The 22,385-nt window shown below is 46.3% G+C and overlaps 1 protein-coding gene across 2 annotated transcripts in view; it reads right to left on the minus strand.

The window, feature by feature from the left end:
• Positions 1-21,971, minus strand: part of aatka (apoptosis-associated tyrosine kinase a) — a 41,370-nt gene extending 19,399 nt beyond the window's left edge. The window contains exons 1-2 of one of the 2 annotated variants that reach the window (XR_003982664.1): positions 21,306-21,969; positions 6,167-6,300 (exon numbers count right to left, since the gene is read on the minus strand). Coding sequence is in view for 1 of the 2 variants with exons in the window: in XM_030407503.1 (XP_030263363.1) it covers positions 6,167-6,300; positions 21,306-21,387 (216 nt within the window). In the remaining variant the exon portion in view is untranslated. Of the gene's footprint in view, positions 1-6,166; positions 6,301-21,305 lie in introns of both variants that reach the window. The other variant, XM_030407503.1, reaches the window with a different exon arrangement.
• Between the last annotated feature and the right edge of the window lie 414 nt (positions 21,972-22,385).

The raw sequence follows: 22,385 nt of genomic DNA on the forward strand, positions 1-22,385 counted from the left end.
TCCACCGCAGTGTCCTTGCTCTCCCTTTCTGTTGAAGCACACTGTCTCCCTACAAACCTCCGTACACACGGCCTTAAAAACAACTTCAATGTAGACAGATTAGATGCAGAGAGAAATATCACATTGTCCTTCATGCAGCCTCAAAAAACTGAATCTGTCTTCATTCATCCAAGTAGCTGTTATTTAGTGCTCGTAAACAAAGACGTGGCTCAACCTCCTGGCTATGAATGCCAGGAAATAAGAGCAAAGTAGTGGAAGTTAAACAGCCAGAGGAAACAGTACATTAACATTAAACTAGACAAATTGCATCATCCGCAGCACGAGGCAGATCGCAGGGTAGATTAGCGGAGTATCGTCAGCGTGAGTCAAAGATTTAAGAGAGTAAACAACTCCAGCAGCTGATGTGAGCTCCCACATGTTCAGTTAGAATTACATTATTCTTACATATTTAAATGTCATGCGTCTTAAATTCTTTGTCGGTATAACTTTTGCAGATCAGTCTTCATTTCTGGTCAGTCGTGAGCCGATGACACATTTTTGCTTTAACCTCTCAGTCTACAGTAAAAACTGATTGCACAGCGTCATGGCTGTAGCAGAATAAAGCCATCTGTGTATACAACGATTCGTTCTTTTTTACAATGCCTGCATTCGTCCTGCGACCGGGCTGGATTTTCCCCTTGTGTAACAAATACAGGAAGAGGCATTGTTTGAACCGGTCGCTGACCAGGAGGCGGCGGAACAACTAGGAATAACGGTGGAAACTCTACACTGCATCAGAAAAAAGAAACCCCGCTGACAGAGGAGGAAAGTGAAGTGATAGAAACCGAAGCGTTCACTCACGGTTGAGCGACGGTGTTGTGTTAAAGTCTGCTCCCCTGCTGATACGTGTCCTCCCTCAGCACCGGGACTTGAGACGGCTCAGAAGCAGCATTCTTTCTACTAGATCAGTACGTAGAAAACCTGCCCACTTACTAACACGACCCGGTGTTTTACTCTGCCTTTTCATACTGACATCAGAGTTTGTATGTCAGGTAGGAATTCCTACGGCTGCTTGTCGCTTTGGACAGCAGTCAGGCTGCTAACGGAAAGTGGAAAATGTGTCAGTTTCCGCTTTAAATAAATCTTCTTTATTCAACACTGTGAGAGAGCACAACACGCCTGACTTTACTCTCACACTCTGCAATAACATTAAAAGACTATTACTTATTCATTCAGATAACATAAGAACTCAATCAACCCCAATGACTTAAAGCAGGTTCTTAAAGGTGCAGTATGTGGAGAAACGTTTGTATTTGATGACGTGGAAACAATCAACCATCTTTCTCCAGAATCAGCACCTTTCAGTCCGAGTCCCGCCCGCTGCCGTCCCACCGCAGGAAGCAATTCAATTCAATCTTGTTAGCAGTTTTCTGAGACTGTTGGGACACCAGGGCTGGCAGTAGCGCTCAGATCACAAGCATCCATCCATCCATCCATCCATCCATCCATCCATCGGCTAATGAACTGTTACCTCTAACAAGCCTATCTTCCACCTGCAGCCACCACGGAGGTACAGAAAAGTAGCAAAAGTGAGGAGAAACGAGGAGGAAATCAGGAGGCAGGAGAGCAGGAGGGAGGGTTAATATGAGATATTTGAATGGCTCATTGTGTGTGTGTGGTTGTGTACTTACATGTGTGCGTATAGGAATGTGTGCACGTGTGTTTTCTCATTCAGGAGAACCATCTGCCACTCTCCTCAGAGCGAAGTGTGAAAAGCGAGCACCTGGCTGTGAGTCAGCGTTGCATAGCTCCCCGGAGAGCCGTCGGTTTAGAAAGCACTTAATACCCGGCCTCCGTCTACGCGCTCCAGTAAGAGCTCGCCGATGGAGAGGAATAATGAAGCTTTTTTTTTTTTTTATTTGGATGGTGCAGCGGTGTGAATTTGCAGTCCCACACCAATGCTCACCTTAACAAGTGAGCTGCTGAGCGATGAGCCGCTGCCAAACAGAGGAAAACAGAGTGTGTGTGTGTGGGTTTTAAACCATTACGTGATGTTTGCTGCCAAACTTAGAGAGAAAGATCAAGTCTCGATGCTCACAGATTAAAATATATCAAACGTTGCAGCGGCTGTCTGGAATTACAACGAGCTCGTTGTGTATTCACTAAAGTCTCAGTTTGTTGTTTTGTCTTGTTTTAAATTCAAGTTGCCTCAGAGCTGAAAAACGGTTTTCCTCTGTTTATTAACGAGGAATCTTCTCTGACTCATATATGACAAAGACCAAGGGTGGATATCGATTCTGATATCAGTGGTATTGATCGTACTACCTGCTATCAGGTAATCAGTACGCAGTCTGTCAGATCATATATAGATTCCTGCACCATTTCTTTCTTTCCAATATCAGTTGCTTAAGCCCGGTTTAAAGAATGGTCAGGTTGGACCGACCTATATTAAGCATGCCGCTGTTACATAAATATTTCGGGGGGTTGAGGTGAGAGCTTTGTTGCTATGGCAACAAGGGTAAAAAGGAAAAAGAGAGGAGCGGATTCTTCCATCGGTGAGAGCGAAACTTCCCCAGGACAAGATCGAAAATGTTCAGTTTTTGGAAAGAGCAGAAGAGACCTTTAGTTTAACACAGGTGATGTTTATAAAGTAATAATGTTTCATCTCAGTTTTTTTACAGCTCAGGTGACACGAGGAAACATTTAGGATGCAGCAGAGTTTCGTTCAGGAGCTCATAGATTCAGTACTTGGACTCACAATCCGATTCCAGCATTTTAGGCTGTATTGGAGGTGTTTCTGACACTGGTATCGGTAACTGAATAACCCTAATATAAAGGACTGGTTACTAGTTCAGGCACAGATATCAGGTATTGATCCCATGACACATATAGTAGGTAACCCCACCACCTTGTGCAAGACTCCCAACGTACACACAGCACAGTAAAGCTGCACTGGAGATGGTCTGATGTTGGGGAATGGAAACTCTGTCTGCTGATCTTCAGAGTCTCGAAAATGATTTGGGGGTAGGGTTGTCAAAAGTATCGAAACTCAAAAAAGTATCCATACTAAAATGTTGTATCCACATACGATACTCATTTTCAAAAGTATCGATACCAATACTTTTGCACTACCTCAGACCTGAAACTTGTTATCATAGTTGCAGTTTCTTTTTGCACAACTGTTTTTTATTATAAATATTTAACATGTGGTTCTGTTAATTGTTACATGTTGTAACAGAGGTTATTTTTGCATTTTTCTTGTTAATCAAAATATTTCTTTTATATTTTGGGGTCTTTTTTTATCCTTGTGGTATCGAAAATGGTATCGAGTATCGAATATTTTCCTGAGTATCGGTATCGAGTTGAAAATTTTAGTATCGTGACAACCCTATTTGGGGGAAACTGTTCTTACCTATTTTCCAAGATATTTAAAGTAGGACCGCAGCTCCCTACTTTGACAATTAATCAATAAATCATTTAGCCTCTAAAACGTAAAAAATTTTTGAATATGCTCATCAGAATTTCCCAGAGCCCAAAGGAACGTCTTCAAGTTGCTTCTTTTGTCTAACTAACAGTCCAAAACCCAAAGACTCTTTACTTTATTAATCATTCATCGTCAAAATAGTTTGGGAATAACTTTCTGTCGACTAATCGATTTACTGTAGCTCTAATTTATGATGAGATAAGATAAACCCAGCAGCATATGTGCCAAAATAACAAACTTTGTGTTTCATAACTCAAGTGTCCTTGAGCGTGACATGCAGCTGCGTCCTCACCGATCCTGCACCTTTACTCTCTGATGACGGGGCGCTGAGGGACAAGATCTCTGCGGGAATCAATAGTGTCGTGTTTGTTTGTCGACCTCGGCGACAGGTGAGGCCGCGGTTGATCGTGACAGAACGATCAGCTGTTGTCTGATGCGGTCGGAGGCTTCCGTCTGTCATTTCACGGTGAAAACCAGACACGGGCCGAGACTCCTGCTGCTCCTGCGGGTTATTAGAATACATTTTTTTGCCCCATAATGAGGCGATCCGGTGTGAGACAGACATGGACACACACACACACACACAAAAAAAGTTCTTAATGATGCCTCTCTGTGCCGAGCTCATTAGTGCTACAGTTATCCCTGCAGCATCTACCCACCACAGGCTGCTCCCGCCGCTCAGCTCCAGCACCGGAGCAAAGACCTGCGAGTCTAATCAACAACCAAAAAAATCCAAAAGGTTGTTTTAACCACGATATTCCAAAGACCTATAGGGGCGAGAAACATTGTGTATTCAAACTGCAAAGTCATCTGCATAAGTGATCCTAACAGACGTCTCTGCCGCTTAATTTATCCGTTCTGCAGCTGAAAGAGTTCGGCACATTAAAATGCATGACCGAAAAAAATAAATAAAAAATGAGCAGAGCGTTAATGGGGAAACTTGTAGCGACGAGGAGCAGCCGACACAGCGACCGTGGAGCTTCTCCTCCCACTCCCCCCCTCCCCGCCCCCGCCCTGCCAGCCTGTGTCAGCCTCCGTTAGCCCTCATCAGACGCTCAGCTCGGCGCCGATGTTTGACACAGCGCGGCTGAGTCACGCCGGCAGCCGAAGGCGACACGGAGACAATGTGTGCCAGCCGCGGGACGGTAGAGGAGGTATCGGTCGCATCACTCGCACACAATGAGGCAATGAGTCAGTGCAGAAGTATGAATACAGTCACCGTCCTGGAATATTTACACGGTGATGTTTTCTCTAACAAGTCAGACGGAAGGATTTAATTCAGAGACGATCACGTCAGTCGTGTGATTGAAGCAACAAAAACACGAAGATTATTCCTTGTTTTTGACATTTTATAGGCAAACCAAATAAAAAACAGATTAATCAGTAATGGAAAGCAACAGCTCTCAGTGATCGCATCAGTCAGCCATTTGTTTCCCGAGGTTTTGCAACGCGGCCAGGAGATCTGGGAATCAGTTTTGATTTGCGATATCAACAAAATCATCTGTCCCAGCAGGATTATTGCCAAGCCTTGGCGATCCCTCCTTTCATTCAGCACAAACTCTCATTCATGCTTTTGTCTCCGGCCATCAAGATTACCAGCACGAACAGAACAACGAGCACCTGACTCGCCCGGGTTTATTTAGATCCAACTGCAGGGCGTCATTTTGATTCAGGAGAACCTTAAATATCAGTTTTACATCGAGATATCCTTTTTTTTTTTTTTTTTTAGACTTCCACATGATGTTTCATCTACATCTGACCTTTCCTGAGCAAGTTACAGTCATCTATCATAAAATTCAATCATAACAGAAAACACTGAAGCACTAGAGAAGTATTACAGAGATATATAATCACCACTGAGCGTAAACAAAAGAAGCAGCTTGGCTAAAAGAAGGAAACTACGTGTGACTGCTTGATGAATCGATGCTGCGGAGGATGATTCACTACGGAGGCCCTGAATGTCCAAACAGGACACGCGTGATAACACTGAACAAGACGAGAGGTTTTCTTTACACGTGTTTTCAAAAGTTCAAAAGGTATTAAACTAAAAACTGACTTTTAGTTTTGGTTTTCTTTTGTTTATGCTCATTAATCTGTTTATTCTTTCATTCATGTTTTTTACTGAATCTAAGTTTTATAATTGCTCCTGGTATTTTCTGTTTATTTCACATCTGTGCAGCACTTTTTAAACCTGTTTTTGAACATTTCTATGCAAATAAAGTTCGTTTATATTTTTATTATCATTATCAATCATTAGCTGCAGTTCTACAAGTCACTTCTTTCAAATAAAAATTCAACGTGCATCTGATGTTTTGTCTGTTTGTTGACACTTTCAAGTTCAACTGATTAGCTGATTGACGGAAAAACAACTGGTAACAATAATGTTCTGTTAACAATTGTGATTTTCAGAACTTGTGATGAGTATTTTTTCCTTTAGATGAAGAAAATAGACTAGTAAAATATTAAATATGGTCATAAAAAGTTCTCCTAATCTATTTCAACTGCTGATTCAGACTTTAGTTTGTGGCACGCTAAAAAATAGGTAGAATATCAGTTTATTAGGTGTGTTTTTCTGTACAAGACGTCTATAAATAACTACTATTTTTATGAGTCAACTCCACAACCAATCCCCCGTTTCCTTCCTCGTGCACACACAGTTTGTTTCTCCCCGTCACTTCCAGCAGGCGGCAGCAGCGAGCTCACCTTGAAGCCGATGTCGCCCTTCTTGCAGCAGAGGCAGGCCAGCATGAGGAAGACGAAGGTGAAGAGGCCGGAGAAGGAGACGGCCACCACCGCCAGGGACGAAGGCCACGACAGCTCGCTCAGCGGAGCCCCATCTGCAAGCAAAACACCGCAGGATGATCGTGTTAAGAGGGGTGGGGACTGGACGGAGATCAGTGGGCAAACTGCCGGATCACACAGGAAATTAAAGACAAAATAGAGATGAAAGTGATTTGTACACACACACACACACACACACACACACACACACACACACAGATGATGTGTGAGCGCTTTATTGGCAGCTGGATGAGAGAAGCATGTGACTCATTATCATTCTCCTATTGCTTCTCTTCATCGCTTCAATCTGTGAGTCTGAATGGGAACCAGGCCTCCGTTTGCTTAATTACAGCGGTTACCGTGTTCCAGCTACGGAGGTTAGAAGTTCGATACCACCCGTGATCACAGCAACTGGCGCTCAATAGTAACCGAACGGAGAACAGGTGTAGTCCTCCGCCCTGCAGACCTGCCCTCACAGCCATCCAACACACAACAACAACACAAACGTGTTCAATTAAAGATTAAACTGCTTCCTGGAACAATGAACACGAGGCAATTAAAGCCTCGCACACAACGACACGTAGTTTTAAAAAAAGGCTGCATATTAAAGTTGTGACTGTGCGGGTCTGTGACCAATAAACAGAAAGCACGCCACATGCTTATTGGCGATCGTGTGTGATTATTTCTGCTTCTCCAGCGACCTCTCGTCGTCGGTTAGTCTTTGTGTCTGCGGGACAGACCGGAGGGCCGGGTGTCACCTCCACATCACCTGATGTACAGTTTTAAAACCAGGAGGAGATACCAGCGCAGGAATGTAACTAAGTACATTTACTGTTAATTTAAGTGCTATAATAGTCAGATTTTAAGTGAATATCGTAGGTTTAACTCTCCTACATTTATCTGATTACTTTAGTTACTCGTAACTTGATGCATCAGAGGCAAAGTTGTGCATTTTTATCCTCTCGCATACAAGAAACATCCTCTTGTATATAGTCTTTTTTATTGTTTCTATATTTGCTCTCGTACTTTGATTGTATATATATTTGAATGTAGCCGCTGCTACGATAACCTGATTTCCCTTCAGGGATTAATAAAGTTTTCTTCATTTCATCTGCAATATAAGAAAATAAAAAACACCCTGACTCTGATCCTCGTACACATTCATGTAAAAATACTGGATGTATAGTTTAATTTACCGTACTTTGGATATTTAAGTATTAATATATTGTTGCCGTCTACAGGGAGCGTTGAGATCTCTGCTGTAGAGTCTCAGTCTCAGTCATATTTAATGCTGTAAAGTGAGATAATGCAGTATTGATTTTCTCATTTTGCCAGTGTGTTTTATTCTGGGTCACACTCTGTTTACTAATCGTGCCCTCCTACGTTTTTTTTTTATTACTCGGTAAATTCTTCTTTAACGAGCGCGCGACTGTGGTGTTCATTAAGGACGAGGGATCGCCCACCGTTACAGATATTTACATTTCGAGGGAGACTCCAGTACGAGGGGTTGCAAGCTCCAAAAAATGCTACGTCCTACAAGTCCCATGATGCACCTCACACACATCTTTCATGAGATTCTCCTGTTGCGTTCAAACTCCACAACACCAGTTTGAGACACAAGCTTTATCGGATGTATGTCTCAAACTTCTTCCTCACGAGCCACAGAGGAAGAAGAGTAAACTGATCTTCATTTACTACATAAACTGTGTCGTTATTAAAGGTGCAGTACGTGTTTTGGGGGGATGGAATAATCAGAAAAGAGAAGAAAAACATCCGTCATGACTGAATAAGCAGAATAAATGAATTGTCCTCAAACGCACCTAATCCCCCTTTTGAAGACGGCTTGTTTATAATGGAAATATATCAAATAAATATCTTTGTGTTTGTGTTTTCATCTTATCAATATCGTAAATATAAACTAAACTTCTTTTCCCAAAGTGCACCTTTAAGTCATTAAAGTTATCTTTGTTTTTGGGTTAACAATCCTTTTCTGTTTGTTGTTGCAGAATTTGGAGATGAGAGATAATAAAATGAACTTAAATCAAATGTATTCATTTATAAAAACTCATTAAATGTTGGAAAACTAAATAAGTGAAAAAACAGACAAGAAGGAAGTTTGGTTTGAGGGGGAATCTGAGTTTTCTATGCAGGTTTCTGAATCACTGCACCCCAATTAATTTTATAAAATGTCACATTTGCATACTTTGTGGTTGGTTCCTAAAAAATGAGTCAATGTTTTGGTGGTTGAAAAATAATCCTGGCTAGAAGCTTTTCCCTTTTTATGGACAGCACGTCAGTTATTTTCTCATCTTCTCATGTCGTTTAAAGGGAACTTATTCAGGCAGACAGCTTTTCTCAACAGATTCTTGTAGAAATCGAAAAACCCACTAAAGTCCGCAGCTAAACTTAACTGGCCAACCGCAGCAATCTGGCAGAACTCCCCCATCCGTCAACACACCCCGTTATATACCAACGTGTTCACTTCTGACCTGTCCCGGTCCTGCAGTAACCCTGCTGATGGCCCGATTACTCCCATATTCATATGAGCTGTGAATCTATTGATTACAGTCGAATGAAGACGAGAGGAAACAACGTGTATTTCCACATGCGCTCCAGTCGGGTCCACCAGGACATGTGGTCGAGTGTGATGCTTGTGTGTGTGTGTGTGTGTGTGTGTGTGGGTACTCTTCCAGCTCACTGACTGGACCGAGACGCAGCGGTCCTGACCCATTTGGCTGTGGGGGAACACGCTGTTCCACACCCGGCAGCTCCTGCAGCCCCGGCAGGGACGCCGCAACCGGAGCTCGACCCTGATGTCACGACCACGAAGCCGACACTCACACTCAGGCGCACACAATGAATACAGACGGGGAGAATGCATCCAGGGCTCCTGCTTGAAGTGTGTGTGTGTGTGTGTGTGTGTGTGTGTGTGTGTGTGGGCACTGACCCGCCAACACATCACCATGGCAACAACCTTGCTGGCCAAGACATATTAATTGATTGGCATTTATGGTGCAGTAAACCGTCTACTTTTGGAAGAAAGACACTTTTGTGACCGTGCGTGTGTGTGTGTGTGTGTGTGTGTGTATGTGTGTGTGTGAAGTGGAAAACAAGGAGATTACAAAGCTAAACCGAGCCGTGCCCTTTTCTGGATCCTCCAACATACCACGACACGCAGCCTGTGTGGGCGGTGACGGGACACATTGTGTTGAGGCTGAGGGGGACGATGCTTTCTTTAAAATGTGCGTATCCACGGTGTCTCTGGTATCCTGGTCTGGTATACTGCACAGTCCACATGGATGTGAGGCAGGAGGACGGAGCACATTGTGCAGATGGTGCCAGAAAACAGCGATGACACATGCTGAATCAGAGGGCACGGTGACTCACGCCACACACACATGTTGTCATTTCTGGAGGAGACGATTAAGTCAGCTGCGGTGATGTGCGATCCCCGCGGCTCCTCGGCTGCTCTGGTGTCCGTTTCTTTTTGCCGCTGTTACACGTCGCCCTCCAGTTTTGAGCCGCGATCGTCCCCTTTAAAATGGCAGTCGTCTCTTCGCGTTAACGGGCCGTCTCGCTCTGATTACAGGGCATCAACTTCTGTTTGTTTAGGTGGATTCCACGATATATAGAAGTCTAAAACAGCTGGACATGCAGGCTTCAGGATGCTTTAAAGCAGATTTTTACCCCACAAAATGCAGTTGTTTTTTCAAATTTGGTTAGAAATGTCAACGTCACTGCAACACCAGAGCACAGTCGTATGTTTGAGTTTACAGTAGGGCTGCAGTTAACGATTATTGTCATTATTATCATTGAAGATTGATTCAGACGATGGGGAAAATGCCAAACAGACGTCTTCGAGTGTCTTGTTTCATCCACAACACATATTCACTTCATAAAACTTCCAAACAAATCTGCAGAGACGTGTGAGGGTGTGCAGAACCTCTTTAAAGTTCAGAGCAACAGTGCTCTCGAAGCAGGAAGCGTACGCTCTTGTCCACTTCCTCCTGACTCGGTCATACTGCCACTACTAAAAAATAAAAAAGCCATCATCCATCTCGATGAGCCGCCTGCCTTGAAATGTTTTCTTGCCTGAGGCTGATGGAACTGGCGTCCGTCTCGCCTCTACAGGCCACGATGGAGCAGATGGTGAACACATGCATGCAGCGGACCGCTTTCACAGAAGAGCGCAGGAATCAAGGAAATCCACTCTAAATCCCGTTCTCGATGTCTGGCAAATGACTGTGTTTCCTGTGGAGTAGTAAAAGGGGGGTGAATTAGTCTTTAACATTTGGAGCGAGAGTTTGAGATCCACAGGGACGCTTCTTCTATTTCTGACCCTGACGGACCAAATATCCAAAGTAAAGCCGAGCTCTGGAGCGCAACGGGTTTGCAGATGATGTTGTGTTAATATTGAAAAATTACTCAATCCAGATAAGGAGCGAGCGTCTACCTGAAGACGAGTTCAGATGTTTAAACACCCTTTTAACACACATTCAAAGCGCCTGTCCGTCCCAGTTTGACTTGCGAGACAAAGGACAGCCTCTCAACTCATCTGGTCAACTTTCTTTTAAATCCTCACCCACAACCAAAGACACAGGCAGCTGTCACTGTCAATTAAAACAGATGAGATCAGTTTTTCCTATTAATACTGATCCCAGGCCACAGATACTTTGAATCGAGGGTTATCAGGACCTAATAAGTACGTATCAGCTGGATTTAGACTCGAGTGCAGAGGTTAACCCTTGTGCCCTCCTCAAAAAAACTCCCTCTAACCACCTTCGTCTCACACACACACACACACACACACACACACACACATTGGGCCCTGGTAGTCACCCGGCTCCATAAAATAACTGGCAAAAATACAAGAATTTCATGCACCGGCCTACAATGGGAAAATGGTTGCATCTGGTGAAATGCAGCAAAAATGTCAAATATCACTACTTTTCTTCGAAATGGCATGCTGACATTACAGAATGCATGTTTTTATACTGTAATGGCAGTGAGATTAAAAAATGTGGTTTTAATGGAAGTCAATGGGGCATTTTTGGCCACGAAGGAGGTTAGAGGGAGTATTTGTTACTACATAAAATATACTAATGCAATCAAATCAATTTTGTTGCTAATTTTTGATATATCAAAGACTCTAATCACCACTAAAGCCCCATCAGCCTACTACTTATTATATGGAAAATAATTTTTTTTAATAGATAATTAGTAATTCAAATAATAAAACTGGCATTTGAAGGGTTAAAATCCTGAAAATTATTGAATATTTGACCATTTTGATCAGGGAACAAGTTGATTAAAGTTTCAAGCAAAAAAAAGCAGAAAAGAAAAATGATGTATGAGGATTTTATGGCAGATTTTGTGCGTGTACATTTTTGCCACGAATGTGGTTAGAGGGTGCAAAATGCATTACAGGAAAATAAAATGTAACATGTAAGAGTAAAAGACACTGGATTTCAAAAATTTGACTAAAAAGAAGAGTTCCTGCAAAAATCCGTGCCACAAGCTGCAACACAGCCAAAATTATCGCTAAATCAAAAAAAAAGTTGAGAAAAATGTACAAAAATGCCTGAGGAGGGCACGAGGGTTAAAGAGTCGGAGACAAGTTTCAGCTCATCCTTTCACCAACGTAACTCCACCAAAGACAAACAGATGAGTAATCCTGCCCCCGTTTAGCTTCACAGTTCTCTTGTTTCTCGTGCGTTGTGTAATTGTTGGTTAACCTGTGATTTCCCTGTTCGGTGGCAGCCTGACTCACACAGTTGTCTTGCTCCAGCAGCTGGCTAAACCTTTAATAAAACTTCAACCACCGCCTCCAAGTCGCATAAATTCACCCGGAGAAGAGACAGAATCAGTGGCAATATTTTCATAAGCATGACATTTGGAGGATCCATCTCTCTCTCTCTCTCTCTCAGGAGCAGTGAAAGCGTGGCGACCCCGGGTCCTCCATAAATATTTGAGAAGCACACACATTACTTCGGCAGCTGCACGGCGAAATGAAAATAAAGCACTTAAAGCCGGGCTCATACCCGCTTTATTAAAAAGCTGTCTTTGGGACAGCGGGGAGACGAGCGGTGTCATGACAGACGGGCGGAGAGAGAGTGATGGAGACGCCGAGCAACCTCCACAATTCAGGCTGACAATGAGGAGGACGCGGCGGGATGAAGGGAAAGGAGGGGGGAGGTAATGTGTCGGCGTGTGAGGAGGCAGAACGGATGAGGTGGCTGACGATTTGTGTTTCCTTGAAAGTGAGACTTATCGATAAAAGTCTTTCTTAAAGACTCAAAAGATTGAATTTTACATTTCCGCGGTAAAATGTCAAAAACGACCCAAAGATGCTGCGTTTCATCTGGTCGCCTGTTGCCATGACTTCAAGGGTAGAATGAGGGAGGAAGGAGGGAAAGAAAGAAAAATACATCCTCGCCCTTGAACGTTTGTGCCTCAGTCACACCGGATAGATTTTCATCAGCAAAGGTTTTTATTTAATAGCGTTTATTCCCTTCAAGTGGTAAGATAGCGAGCGACGGCAGGCGCCCGAGTGTGTCCGAGTGGTGAGCGCTGAGAGAGAGCAGATCACAGCTACTGTCAGGTCGATAAACGTGAAGTGAAGACAGATTCCACGTTTCAATCTCAAGAGTTAAACTGTCATTTCTGAGCAGAATCTGACGTGACTCCGGGTGTTTATTCCTCCAGGAGGTCCGGCTCTGCACCCGAGCGGCGGCTCATCCACCCCTCGTCCGCCCGGCAGATGTCTCCTGTTTCGTTTTAGCCAGAAATAACACAATGTGCATTTAAGCCTGACTCACTTCTCCAGCTGTGGATTTAGATTTCCACCTCAACTAGCCTGCGACTCCTTCGGTCTGTAGAGGAAATAAAGACGGCGTAGGGAGAAAGAAAGCGGAGGGAACGCCGTGTGCATGTGTGTCCATGCGTGTACGTACGAGATTGAGAATGTCACGTTTTAAAGAACAGCCGTGGCGGATCATAAATAAAGCATGCAGCAGTGAGGCAGCTGCGGCGGCTGCACGCCGGGTCTGCAGCTGCTGGGATATTTACTACGTGTAAGCGCCCGCTATACGCGGCAGAGCTCATCATGCATTCAACAAATCTGTTCCCGAGTGGACACGTGTGGGAGAGGGAGGGAGGACAAACAGGACAAGGGAGGCTTTAGAGAGGAAAACAGACATTTTCATGCCACGCAGAGTGATGCAGATTACAACGCCTCCTACGCTGGTATCAAGGCCAGCGACTGAACCGTGTGCAGCGAACATGCACCCACACAGAAAGCCGAGTCAAGGGTGTCACGCTGGGCTGCTTAAGATAACTTTGGATTTTCCGTGGCAACCCGAGAGCAGTGGGCTGTGTTTGTGTTTGTGCTCCTGATAGTCCACGACGAGCAGCTCCAACACGCCACGCAAATACATTCTGTATGCTTTTGATACGGACCCACAAAACAGAGGCGAACGTCTCTGTCCCTGTGAGATACCGTCCGCGGTCTGTCCCTTTTCACTTCAGTCTTTTCATGCTGGTGCGGTTCCTTTGCACGCACAGATGCACACACACACACACACACACACACACACACACACACTCACACTCACATACCGCCTCTTGTTTTTGACCAAGAGACCACATAATGACAGTGCTGCAGGGCGGGCACTCTGCCAGACTACACACCACTAAAATCAAATGGTCTCGAGGAAAGAGCGAGGTGATGAGGAAAGAGATACAGCATCGATTGTAATTAGTATTCGATAGATTGGGTACAAACACAGACACACGTTTGAAAGCTAACGAGTTCAGAGCAACGCGTCCTCGTGCACTAACGACAGAACAGATCGGAGGGTAGCAGGGACGGGTGAACCGGACCTTCGTCGTCACGTGGTCAATGTTGTGAAACAGTTGAGGTTAGATGCAGCACAAGATCATGGTTTGGATAAAAAAAAGGTACGTTTATCTAAGTTATGTGCATAAGAAAAACCGGCAATAGACGACTTATCTTATCATCTTAGTATTCTGAAGTAAATACTGATTGCACAGTTGAAAAATTACACCATCCATGTTTAGATAGTTCCCCCATAAACCTCACTTTCACCTTGCTATTCAGTCTGCCACTGGGCAAACGGACGGACCAATTATGGCAAAAACAAAGCACTTCTACCGTGGTACAACCAAAACAGGAAGAGGCACTGTCATACCCGGTCAATACCCTCAGGAGGAAGGAGGACGGCACAGAAGGTGAAGAGATAGAGTGACGGAAACCGAGGGAAAACGAGAGTGAACGGAGGGACGCTCGCTCGATGGAGGGCGCTCCGGTGTTTTGTCAAAGTCTGTTCCCCCGTTGATATGTGTTCCCCGTTATCGGTGACACCTGAGATTCATTATGCGTTATTTCTACCAGATCAATCCTGTCTACAACCAAGCTACTAGCGGCAGCCATGTTGCCAATCCTGCATTTGCGTATGGAGAGACAAGTGTGTTGAGAGGATGTTAAGAAGGGTTGAAAAGTTGTTTATTACCCTTTTCAGTTATATAAGTTAAAATAAGTCAATGGTAATGTTTGGTTTTTACACAGTCCTGCATCCATCCACCCCAACCTCCTCCTCTAGACTTCCTCCTTTGCTCCCCTCACAGTTACTACAGCAACTCAAGGTCAACGCCAAACAATGAAAGCAACATGGGCTGTGATGAGCTGCTGCACTAATCCAGGCGGCACTAATGAGCAGACCGCATGGAATCAACAGCAAGAAGACTCAGAAGTTTCTGTTTTTGCGAGGGTTTAGAGTCCCTGTGTGCAACTGGAGACCTGGTGCTGCCGTTATTTAGCCGCTTAAGTGCCCTTCCCCGAACTCAACTCCCCTCAATGCTTCCAAGTGGGTAAACAAGTACATTTGTGTCGACGTGAGGAGGAAAGAAACGCAGACGGAGAGCAGAGAGAGGCCCCCAAATCTCTCTGAGCATGCGTTAACATTCAGGACAGTGCTGCAGGGGCAAAACAAGCTCCTCCATCTGCCCCGCCTGGGCTGCACCGAGAGGCTTCCAACAACAACACACACACACACACACACACACACACACAATGCAATGGTGATATGAGGACACACAGGAGAGAAGTCTGACCTTTAGGTTTTGTTTTACAGGTCAGACAGGAGGCAGGAGGACTGCAGGCCTGCTGTGTAACTGATCACACACAGCTTCATTGATATTTGACAGGAAGTTGCTGGATGACGCCCACAACATCACAACAACGATAAACGACTTAGAGTAGAGAGCTCGCTTCCTGTACACGAGCCAAGACGAATATTGATTCTCCGCCGCTTTTGTGCACGTGTTAATAAAATGCATGAGGCGGATCGTTGAGGATCAATCGCTGGCTCAAGTGGTTAGCTCATCTTTGGTGTCGAGATGAAATCCGAGCGCCTGTTTTTAAAAGACTCGTTCTGCGTGTATCGGTGTCTTGGGACGCAGAGCGGCTAGATGTAGTCCTCCTCTTTTTTTTGGTTTGGAGAGCCGGTGGGCAGCACTGGAGGAGAAGTCAGCCCGGCTTCCCGAGAGACGGCGGCCAACAGCGACCCTCCTCCACGGGGCTGCGGCGAGGGAAAGGAGAGCTGAGGTTGAAAAAGACGGCATGGAAGTGCCGAGCGCAGGAGCATGAAGCTATGATGAAGGAGGGCTGAACGTCGAGGCCTGCAGGGGAGGAGGCGCTCTGCAAACACACACGTGCACAGATATGCCAATCTCAGGAACGGCTTGACGGCGGAGAGAACAGCGAGACGTGATTAACGGGAGGGCGCCGAATCCACCGCCGCGTTACATCCTCTTCGCTGTTTGCCAGTCACGCTGCAGATGGCAGAGGGGTGCGCTCGCCTGCAGAGAGCCATGATAACTGTCATTAACTGGGAGCGAGAGCCCGGGAGGACCACCGTGGATCAGTATTATAGGCCTGTCATGTCCGTCCCCTGACAGGGTGGACAAGGGCACGCTGCCGGAGAGAGAGAGCCTGAATATCAACTCTGTCTTTGACGTCTTTAAAGCTAATCTGGCTACCGTCGTCAGCAGGGCACTGCATGTGTTGCGAAGGTGCTACATGTAGCATTTAACATCAAAACTCCATTAATCGGAGACATTTTCTTATAACAGTGGAAGCACAGATGATTGCAGGGGAGCCTGGCAGCTCGCGCTGGCCTCGGCGTGGGCTGTGTGGGTCAGAGTCTGAAGGAAATCTGCTGAATTGGGCGATTTATTATGCAGCACAAAAAGAATCAGAGCTACTGTCTCTTCTGCACAAATGGAACAAAAGCTGTTCACAGTTTATCACACTGGCAAAACACGCAGTTGGAATGAATGAACGGAATGAAAATATGTTTATCCTCTCGAGTCAAGAAGAGGAGGAAACTCGACCGAGGCCTCGAGGATCTGTTTGCAGCAGGAGTGCACAGTTTAGAGGCCAAGGCTCACTTATATTTCGTACTTTTACCCCGTCTCTCGTCTCTGAGGGCCCGTCAGTGTAGTGTTTAAAGGGGTGATTGTTGAAGTGGGACAACCCTTCAAGACCCTCATTTTTCTTTGTTTGTTTCTTCTGCCATCAAATACGTTCACAGGACGTGCAGCTTCTCCCTTTACCTGTATCCCAGCAGCAATCCGGACAAACTACTCGTCGATGTGGATGCGCAAAATGCAGGCGTACAGAATCCCACAATATCCCAGAGCTCAAAGTGACGTCTCCAATTTGCTTCTGTTGTCCAACGAACAGCCCAAAACCCAAAGACAGTTCATCACTTTTCATGAGTGATGAAGAAAAACATCAAATCCTCACATTTCCGGAACCACAAATGCTTGACATGTTTGTCCGAAAAATAGATGGAAACCACTTTTTATTTGATCGACTGATAAAATGATGGGACTAATCTTCGCAGCCCTTATCATCCGTAACTGGAGCATTTGCACGCACACCAGACAGCTCTGAACACACACACACACACACACACACACACACACACACACACACACACACTCCAGGATGTGTAGGCCCTCGTGAGTTGAAGCCTTTCGGGCTGATAGCACAAATAAGGTGCATGTGCAAACCATATGCAGACGCGGAAATATGCAGCTGAGACGAAATGTCAGGCCGAGTCTCATGATGCAGACAAAGGCAGCGTGTGTGTGTGTGTGTGTGTATACAAACATACCTGAACTAAACAAGTTAGTGTGAGTTACGCCGGCTCCCGTGCATTTAATATCCCTCCCATACGTTTCTGGGTTTTCATGTTGCGTTTGCTGAGCACACACACACTCCCACTCCTCCACCCAAATGTCTGCTCCCTGTCGGACCATTTTGAAGAACGCGTACGCGCTCCGTCGCCTGCATGAAACATCCCTTTAAAATCAGCCCACCACAGCTGAACCTCGCTCCCGGACGAGCACCCGTCCTCCTACATCCACCGTGTGAGGCGCTGCTAAAAGGCTCTCGTGGTGCTTTAACATTCAAATACACGGAGAGATGATCCTCGACGATGACATGAATACTGCATGGGACCCTCCTTAAAAAATTAAGCACGCAATTGCGTACACACTCATACGCCGTCCTCCGACGAGGGTGACGCCAAGAAAACTCACATCCCCCACATCATCGCTCGGAGAGCACATAGAGGAGACGTAGACGGTTCCCCTTGACTGCTTAAATCCACTTCATTCTTTTTCTAGTTCCCCCCGGGGTCAGTCTTATGTAACTAAAGTGCTCGCTGTTACACATGAAGAGATGAATAATCAAACAGTCAGCCGTGGCTGGCTGGCGCTGACCGAGTCAGTGGGAGGAGCTCGGAGGACGACCATTTTTAACATCTTCCCTCTCCGGTATCAGAGCCACCGAGGTTCCAGCCTGCAGTGGTGCGTCCATGTGTGTGGAGGGGCACGTGGCTGCTTCCCTGCATTATGAACTACGCCGTAGCGCGTGTGAGTGACAGAAAACGTGTGCGCGTGTGTTGATTAGCGTCCGCGGCGTGCGCACTAGCTGCTGCCGCCACCTCCAGGCCTCAGAGGAGACTGCTGAAAGACGAGCACCCCCCACACACAGTGCTGCATAGTCAGCGCGTTGGTGTATCAGGTCAAACTGTCTTCTGTTCGCCCGGACTGTAAAGCGATGCATATTAATTCTGCTGGTGGGGACGCAGCCAGGTTTGCAAATAGAAACCCTGCACACACACACACACACACACGCACACACACACACACACACACACACACACGCACACACATCTGCTCCCTGTCCTGATGGGAGAGCTGTCCATGGTGCTGAAGCAGTACTCAGCCAGGTGCAGGCTGCAGTGGTGGCTGCTGCAGGATGCCACACATCCCGGGCCGCTCCCCCTTCTTCCCCCTCGGGGCTGCACACAGACCGAGCCCCGGCCCGGGCACGTGAAGGAGATCAAACCTCCTGCTCCGGAGCTTCCACCCCCTGCTGACGTCTTATATAACGCCATGCAATGTGACGACTGACCTGGCTCCGTAGTTGCTTTCCTCTGTGTGTGTGTGTGTGTGTGCAGAGGTAGAACACACGCTACGTATCCTCGGGGGGTGCAGGGAGGAAGTGCTGTACTTTAAACTTATCCTGCACAATATGGTCACAGAGGGATCAGATCAGATATCGGATTGCGACTCACGATTAGCGGGGGACGATCATTTCTGCATCGCAGCTTTTAATTTCTCTAAAAAAAATCTATTAAAGTCTCGTTGACGTGACGTTTGCTCGGGTTTTCTCACAGCCGCAGCACCCTAAAACTCATCTAAACATGTTACATTCATCAGGACAGCGCAGCCTCTGTCTTTCCTTTTTCAAACGCTGTTTTCACAGAGTGAGAGTGCTTCATTAATCTTCTCCTCAGCCCCGCAGACAGCAGCGACTACAGCTGATTGAACGCCGCGTGTCCCTCCCCTTTAAGGGACTCTAGCGTCTCTGTGTCCTTAGCGCTGGCCATGAAAATGATTGGTTCCTCCTCACACGCCCCCCTCTCATCGCCTAGACAACATTGATCCCCAGTCCAATTACCTGGGAGGCACAGAAAAGGGCTGGTGCGCCGCTGCTATGATGCAAAATGTAGATCATCATGACAGGGGAGCGCAGCGAGCGTCCAGGTACAGGCCTCCAGTCCGGCTACATATGAGCTACATGTGCACGCCAACTCAAGCCCCGCCCTCCACCTGAAGCTAACCAATCCCGGTGTACATCCTGAGCCGTTCACTCAGCCGCCGTACAGCACGGGAAAAAAACAACATGGATGTTTTTTGCACATTCCTGAGGGGAATCTTCTTAAAAGCTGTGAAGAAAAGATCAAATTACATTAGACGCCCCAGAGGAGCCACAGTTAGCAGGCTATTTTTTTTTTTTACCCATAATTCAGCAGGGAAGCATTCGTCTGGCTTCAGATTAAACGAGTACACTCCTCTGGCAGGTTTGCATCATATCTCACCCCACAGAACCACGGACGGCCACCTCAGCATCCAACCACACACTCCACTCCATCACCGTCATCTTCCTCCAGATATAAACACGATCAACCAGAACAGAATCTGTCAGCTGGAGCAGGTCGAGCGTCATTTAAGGAGAAATCAAATATATTATCAGGGATTTGAGATAGAAATCGTCATCTAAAATGTTTTATTTGATGGTGAAAAAGTCTAGTTTTAGATATGAAGATGCACTCTCACCGGGATGTGATCTGTCAGCTGCCTTTGAACAAATACGAGATATTACTTTATCGGTTTATAGAAGGATTTTATGTACATCTCTTTAAATTATCTTAAGAAATCAGGGGTAGACTGACGATCGGGGGGCCGACATTCAGAATGTTTGGATAATCGGTATCTTCTCACGCACTGTCCCGCCCACATCGTCACAATTAACCGCCGATAAACACTGAATCAACCTGCAAAGTAACCAGTAGGGTGGGTACAAAGTAGCAAGAAAATGGAAATACTCAAGTAAAGTAGCCCAAAATTACCCCTAAGAAGTACATGAGTATACTGCGCTTTCCACATCTGAGATTTCAAGACATGGAGTTTAAATTTTTACAGCAAATCATTTTTCAGTCCCCTTGATTTCTATTGAACGGTGTCAGTATCGTCCTGAAAAAGCCACATCAGTCGACCCAGATGAGAAACTCTGTCAGTGTTAAAGGTTCGTCTGGAGCCTTCATCAGGTCTCCTACACTCCCCCAAATGCACAGAAACCTACAAAATAAGCTCCTTGACTGAAATGGAAGTGATGAGGGTGGAGAATAATCTGCCAAAGAGTGATGAGAGTGTGGAGGACAGACGGAGCCTGAAACTTGAGATCCGCTGTGGCTCGCCGTCATTTGTATGCTCGGCACACTGCGCTCGGTGCAGGGACCCTCTCGCTCCTGTTTACACTCTCGCAAACACAGTTATTTATTCCGCTCTGACTCGAGCCTTTCACACAGGCCGGGGGGAGCGACGGGCACGACTTCCTGCTCGGGGGGTCCCCGTGGCACTGCAGCAGCACCCGGGTTCCCCTTCTCTGCCCCCTCTGACACCAAGAGGGGGGGGGGAGGTGACTAAACACTGCATCCGAATGGGCGCCAGGAACCAGAGGAGCCGTGCACGTCTGTCGGCAGGTCACCTCTGTAAACACACACCCTGATCACAGCACACACACACACACACACACACTGGGCTGCAGGGATGGATGTGCAGGACTATGCAGAATCTGTGGAGGAACATTTAACCCTCTTGTCACCGAGCTGTGAGGGCCTGAACGTGAAACACCCACACATGAGTTCATCTGCAGACGTTTAGGCTCGCCGTGGTGATGATGATGATGATGATGATGATGATGATGATGATGATGATGTTATGGCAGTGATGCTGCAGCTGGTGCCAGAGACAAAATGATGCACAGCACCAACACACAGTGTACCGGCCTTCTTGCATCACACACACACACACACACACACACACACACACACACGCAGCAGCTTGATCACGATGAGACATGAGAATCCCAGCAGGTTTTGCAGCAGCGTCACCCTCTTACCTGTGTCAAAGTGGGAGCTGAAGGCAAAGCTGGGATTGAAAAACGCCGACGACATGACAATCACATGTAGGGCAAAGAGCATCCTCCTCGCCGCGGTGTGAGAAAGACGGGAAAGAGCCCACGAACACGAAGAGGTCAAGGATTCAAAAAAAAAAAAAAAAAAAAAAAAGAAATCCCAGACTCAGGTGCGTCTCACATTCATGTAACCTGCGGCCGGAGCGGAGATGCGCAGCATTTTATTCCACCGCGCAGAGAGAGAGACCCCCGAAGATCCTGCTCCACCTTCAGCTCGAGCAGATCCGGAGACAGATGTTGACATTTCACCACATCTGTTTGTCCGACAGCAGCAGTCCCGTGTCGCTCTGCTCTGATCGGGGGTGAATCCGCTATTCACACCGAACCTGCACACTGAAAAATCTTGACCGCTCCAAACATGTGATGAGCTCCCATTTGTGTTCCCCTTTTTTTTTCAGAATAAAAGCACCTGGCTGCTCTTTGTGTCGTGTGACACCGTGTGTTCAGGTGAAGAGGAGCCGGTCCGGTTTTTTTGTTTGCTTTTTGTTTTGTTTTTTTTAGAAAGATGCGTCGGTCAGCGATGCGCATTTGGGTTTCAGCTTCGTTACAGAGAGAATGAGCGACATCTTGCACCAGAGTCAAGGACACGTTAAGCATTCAGGCACTTCCCTTTCACGGCTTTTCAAAATACAACTCGTGTGGCAGCAGATTTCGTGGTGTGCTTTTACTTTGAAGAGCGCATGGCGGCGCGCTTCGGCTTCCAATGGCGCACTTTACGCAACCACGACCGCCCCCTCAAAAAATGGTGTGTGTGTGATGTTGAGGTGGTTTTGGAGATTATTTAACTGAAGTGCTTAATATGCTTCAACTTAAAGTGGGTGTAGCTCATACCTTCTGTCCTGACACCCCATCAGATGTGTCCGGGTGGAGGCGAAGATGGACCACCGGTACCGAAGACAGCCGAACTGCAGGGCAACAGCGTGGTGGGCTGCACAGAACCGGGCCGTGCTGAGGATCATCAGGTCAGATTGTTCTGTCACTGTTCAAAACCAAACCAGCTTATTC

The sequence above is a fragment of the Sparus aurata genome, chromosome 23 (assembly GCF_900880675.1).
Source record: "Sparus aurata chromosome 23, fSpaAur1.1, whole genome shotgun sequence".
NCBI lineage: Eukaryota > Metazoa > Chordata > Actinopteri > Spariformes > Sparidae > Sparus > Sparus aurata.